The sequence below is a fragment of the Setaria viridis genome, chromosome 2, assembly GCF_005286985.2.
Source record: "Setaria viridis chromosome 2, Setaria_viridis_v4.0, whole genome shotgun sequence".
NCBI classification, from domain to species: domain Eukaryota; kingdom Viridiplantae; phylum Streptophyta; class Magnoliopsida; order Poales; family Poaceae; genus Setaria; species Setaria viridis.
The window spans coordinates 32519737-32524173 of record NC_048264.2 but is presented as its reverse complement, the minus strand read 5'-3'; the positions used below and the strand labels follow the sequence as shown (position 1 = coordinate 32524173).

Genomic DNA, 4437 nt, shown 5'->3' with positions numbered 1-4437 from the left:
CAGCTTCTCTGTCGTCCCCAACGACGGTGACATTATGAGTAAGCACTGCGATGCGAAGCAAAATGGTCACTCCACTGCTGCTTTTGCAATTTGCATCGTCCCCAACGACTCGTATCGCCGTGAGTAGGGAAGGGTAGATTTTACCGTTTGGGTAGGGTCCTCACTCCCCAGTCATCACCAGGGCTGAAACATGCCGGGATGGAAGGTAAAAGGCAAAAGCTGCACGTCCAGGTTAATCATCAGTGACAGGCGACAGCGTGCAGTGGCGTCTTTTTTCGCTTTCCGGCAACGGCCCCTCCGTTAGCTGCGGAGCACAGTAAAATACTTCTCGCGAAGCACAAATAACGATTGAATTATCAACCAGAAGCTCTTATACTTCTGTCCTTTTATACAAAGGCCGAACTGCATCTCGACAGTCTTGCCTTTATTGCAAAACCTGTGTACAGACTACAGTACCACGCACGCCTTCAGTTACTACTGGCGCTAGTACAGTACGCGTCACGAGGAGGCCAACAGGTACCTGAACCTGAACTCGTACGGCAGGACCTGGATGCGCCGGGGCTCGGCGCCCCCGCGCCGGCCGTCCTCCACGCTCCGCATCGCCTCCTGGCGCAGCTCCGCCGGCAGCTGCAGGCACACCCAGTCCATGAACGAGTCCACGTCCTTGGCGAAGTCCAGCAGGTACCAGTGCAGGAGCTTCGGCACCGCCAGCTTCCCCGGCGACGTCACGCCCACGGCCGCCTGCAGGTACTCCCGCTTCGCCGCCTCCAGCTCCTCCTCCACGCGCGCCGCCGTGTATACCCTCACCTGAAGAACACGTCACCAACCACGACATCGTTAACGATCGCGTTACTGTTTGCAGGTTATTGCTACTGTCGTAACCAATTAACCATGCAGGAACTTACCGCGGGTGAGGACCAGCTGCCGCAGGAGAGCGCGAACGTGACGAGGGGCTCAGGCCACTCCAGCCCGAACGCTCCGCGCGCCGTCACGTCGTCGCCGGCCTTCGCCCCTTCCGGATTCACCTGCTCGATCGGTCACGAGTCATATGTTCAGCTAGCGCCATGCGTGTCGTAACTAACCACTGCAACAGGCCACACTGCCATGCGTGGCTGTATCGAGCACGACAAGGCCTGAGGCCTCACTCACCTGCTTGACGCTGTAGGGCAGCCTGAGGATGAAATGCTCGATGGACATGGCGCTGTGCGCGCGCCCACCAACGTTTATGGTCGCCTGAAAAAACACCAGACACATATCCACGGCCGTCAGACCAGCGGCATGGGTTCCAGTTAATTCCTTGCGCGTATCTGGAAAGGATCGGCAGGTGGAGCGGTGCGGGTACCTTCGGCATCATCGCCACGAGCATTTGGGGGGTGGTAGGTATCCCTTGCTCCAGAAACGCCTGCAGTACAGAGTGGTATTAAAGGCAGACATCATCAAGCACGGGCCGTGGCACCCCCGTCTGCCTAATCCAAAGATCTGAGCTAACAGTGGCGATATTAGAGTTGATTAGGCCGTTGCTAATGACCAAGGGGACATGGAGCATTTTCTTTATTCAAAGTTTAATGGCGGAACAGCCTACAGTGTGAAATAGTGCAGACATGCCAGATGTTCAGACTTCAGACTTAAAGAAGACGCATCTCAAAACCATATGGCCAGGCTGTGGGTGCCGTATGATAAACAAAGCTGTGACTGTGAGCTTTCTTTTCTTTAAGAAAAGCTCCATCATGCAATAACTGTATCAAATTAAAGCGAACACTGATAAGTTACGGTGATACTAATCAGTCACTGAAATGTAACCCATCGATAACGGAAAGGTTCCCAAAGATAGAATGTAGATGGTGAGAATTCAGGAACCAGAGGGCGGCCAAGCCGCAATTATGAGAGGCAACAACTTACGTTCATCATGCAGGAATTGTAGACGTTGATCCAGAACGCCAGCTTCTGTTGATGCGAGAGCCCCGCCAGGTCAACCGACGACAGCCTCCGTAGCAAGGTCCTGCAGATTTGCCAGGCAGACAGGCGAGCGCCATTCCGATCAGCATCGCGCCGTTGCGCGTGTTCAAGTCAAACCGCCACCCACTTGCCAGGCAGCCAAATCTAGCTTTTGCAATAATTGAGCCGTGCCGAATTATCTGTTGCGATAGAAAACAATCACAGGAACTCACTTCAATCTCCGGGCGTGGAACGCGTCGCCGTCGCCGGCCACCGCGTTCCGATCGAACGACGCGGCGTCGACCACGTGGAACCGCTTGTACGGGCCGATGTCCCTGGCGCCGAGCTCCAGGATGCCGTAGGGGTCCTGCGGGTACGCATCCTCCGAGCCCGAGCCCGAGCTCTCGCTGGAGCCCGACACCGACGGGGACGGGGCCTGCTGGTCCTCGTCTCCATGGCCGCCGCCGGCCGAGCCCATCCGGGAGAAGATGGTCAGCAGGCACTGCAGCAGCTCCTCAGACAGTTTGTTCGGCACGCTCGAGTCGTCCTGGGACGTCGCTTTGTTTCGGTTGCTGGCGGAAGCGTCCGCAGGCCTTTTACGGTCTGGCGTTGCTGCACTGGTTGTCTGCGCGGACGATGCAAACACAGAGCATCAAAACACCGATCAAGTGACACTGGCAGCTCTAAACCGCAGTAGAAAAGAAAAGGCTTTTACTGTTTTACCTGAGCAGGAGTTGCCCTGCGTCTGTCAGGTGCCACTGCCGGCGTCGCCCTGGACTTACTGGGCGTCTTCTGCTGCAACGGCGTCTGGCGGCTGTTCCTGCTTGCGCTCGACGTGTTGCTGCACGACTGATTCTCTTTCCCTGCCCCGGACCGGTCATCCTGGCTCCCCGAGCCAGGGACGGGCTTTCTTGGTGCTTGCTTGCCATTGACGACGCCGTTGTGCGGCGATGGACGGGCGGGAGGATGGTCTGAACCTGGGCGTGCTGCCGTCGGAGAGACTACTGAATTGGGCACCGGGTTCGACGGAACGAGCTGCACCGGCACGGGAACTTCGCCGCCGGAGGGATGGGTGTTCTTGGCGGTGGAGAAGATGATCGCCTCCTTGTAGATCCCTTGCCGGAAATTCACCACCTGCTCCTCCAGCCGGACTACTTCCTCCTCCAGCACCGCCACCTCCGCGAGAAGAGCCAGCGTCTTCATAGCACAATTCAGAGCAAGCAGTTCAGAACAACTCAAAGCACAATTCAGAGCAAACGAGCGAATCGCTAGAACAGAATGCAGTTGCGGAGCTAACCTGAGACGGCAGATACGGCGGCAGGCGAGGCAGGGCGCCGAGCGGCCGCGTGAACGCTCGCTCCAGAGCTCGGTGGACGTTCTCCTCGTGGCGCAGCTTCTTCTTCAGCTTATCGACCTGGAATTCAGCACCGCAAAACGTTAGAACGAGGTACAGGAAGCAACTGAATCCGACAAATTGAGCTTGGCATAGAATTCAAGTACATCTTGCTGCAGCGCGAGCTTCCGCTCTCTCCTCGCCTGAATTCTGTTCATGGCGCCTCCGGTGCCAGCTCTGGCCGATCCCTTCACCGGCGTCGCGGCCTTTCTCGGATCCTTCTCCATCACCTGAACGCAAACGCCATCATTAAAAGAGGAAAGGATGCCTCATTGAGCTGCGAAAGAAGGTTACTAACGGAAGCAAAGCGCAGATTCCTCTGCTCCGAAAGATAAAGCTTAAAGGGAAACTAAAGAAGAAATGGGGGCTCGGGGGGCATTGAAGAGATACTACTCCAGCCAAATGCGAGCAGGACTCTTAAGGGCAGCGTTTTAACGTGTGTTCTAAGGAGTGCTACGAGGAGAGAGAAGGCCATCGCACCTTTACCAAATATTGGAGCGCTGATGTTAGCTTGGAATTTTTTTTTTCTTTTGAAAGAAAGCTTGGAAAATTTTGACACCGTTAGTTCACGTATAAAAACTATTTGCCTTGCATGCGGGGAATCGGGAAAAACTGGACGGGGGAGAGTATTTTAAAGGGGTGTTTGGATCCTGGAGCTAAAGTTTAGTTCGTGCCACATCGGATATTTGGATGCTAATTAGGAGGAGTAAACATGAGCTAATTATAAAACTAATTGCAGAACCCCTAGGCTAAATCGCGAGACGAATCTATTAAGCCTAATTAATCCATCATTAGCGAATGTTTACTGTAGCACCATATTGTCAAATCATGGACTAATTAGGTTTAATAGATTCGTCTCGCGATTTAACCTAGAGGTTGTGAAATTGATTTTGTAATTAGTCTATGTTTAATACTCCTAATTAGTGTCCAAATATTTGACGTGACAGGGGTTAAAATGTTATAGCATTTTGTTCCATGTAGCTGGTCAACGATGTATCCTTCCTTTGCACCACCTGTATGACTAAATGTTAAAACTGCCCTAAAGCAACTTCCTACTGATGCCAGAGAGCAATGAACCCGCGTCGAGATTTGTCATAAACGCTAGCAGG

The 4437-nt window shown here is 53.9% G+C and overlaps 1 protein-coding gene across 1 annotated transcript; it reads right to left on the bottom strand.

The window, feature by feature from the left end:
• Positions 1-333: 333 nt before the first annotated feature.
• Positions 334-3784, bottom strand: LOC117842080 (uncharacterized). The gene is made up of 10 exons (XM_034722429.2): positions 3627-3784; positions 3436-3558; positions 3233-3349; positions 2659-3132; positions 2169-2560; positions 1900-1999; positions 1343-1402; positions 1150-1233; positions 906-1025; positions 334-807 (listed from the first exon to the last, which is right to left on the bottom strand). The coding sequence occupies exons 2-10, from the start codon at positions 3553-3555 to the stop codon at positions 499-501; spliced, it is 1776 nt and encodes a 591-aa protein (XP_034578320.1). The 5' UTR covers positions 3556-3558; positions 3627-3784; the 3' UTR covers positions 334-498.
• Positions 3785-4437: the final 653 nt, after the last annotated feature.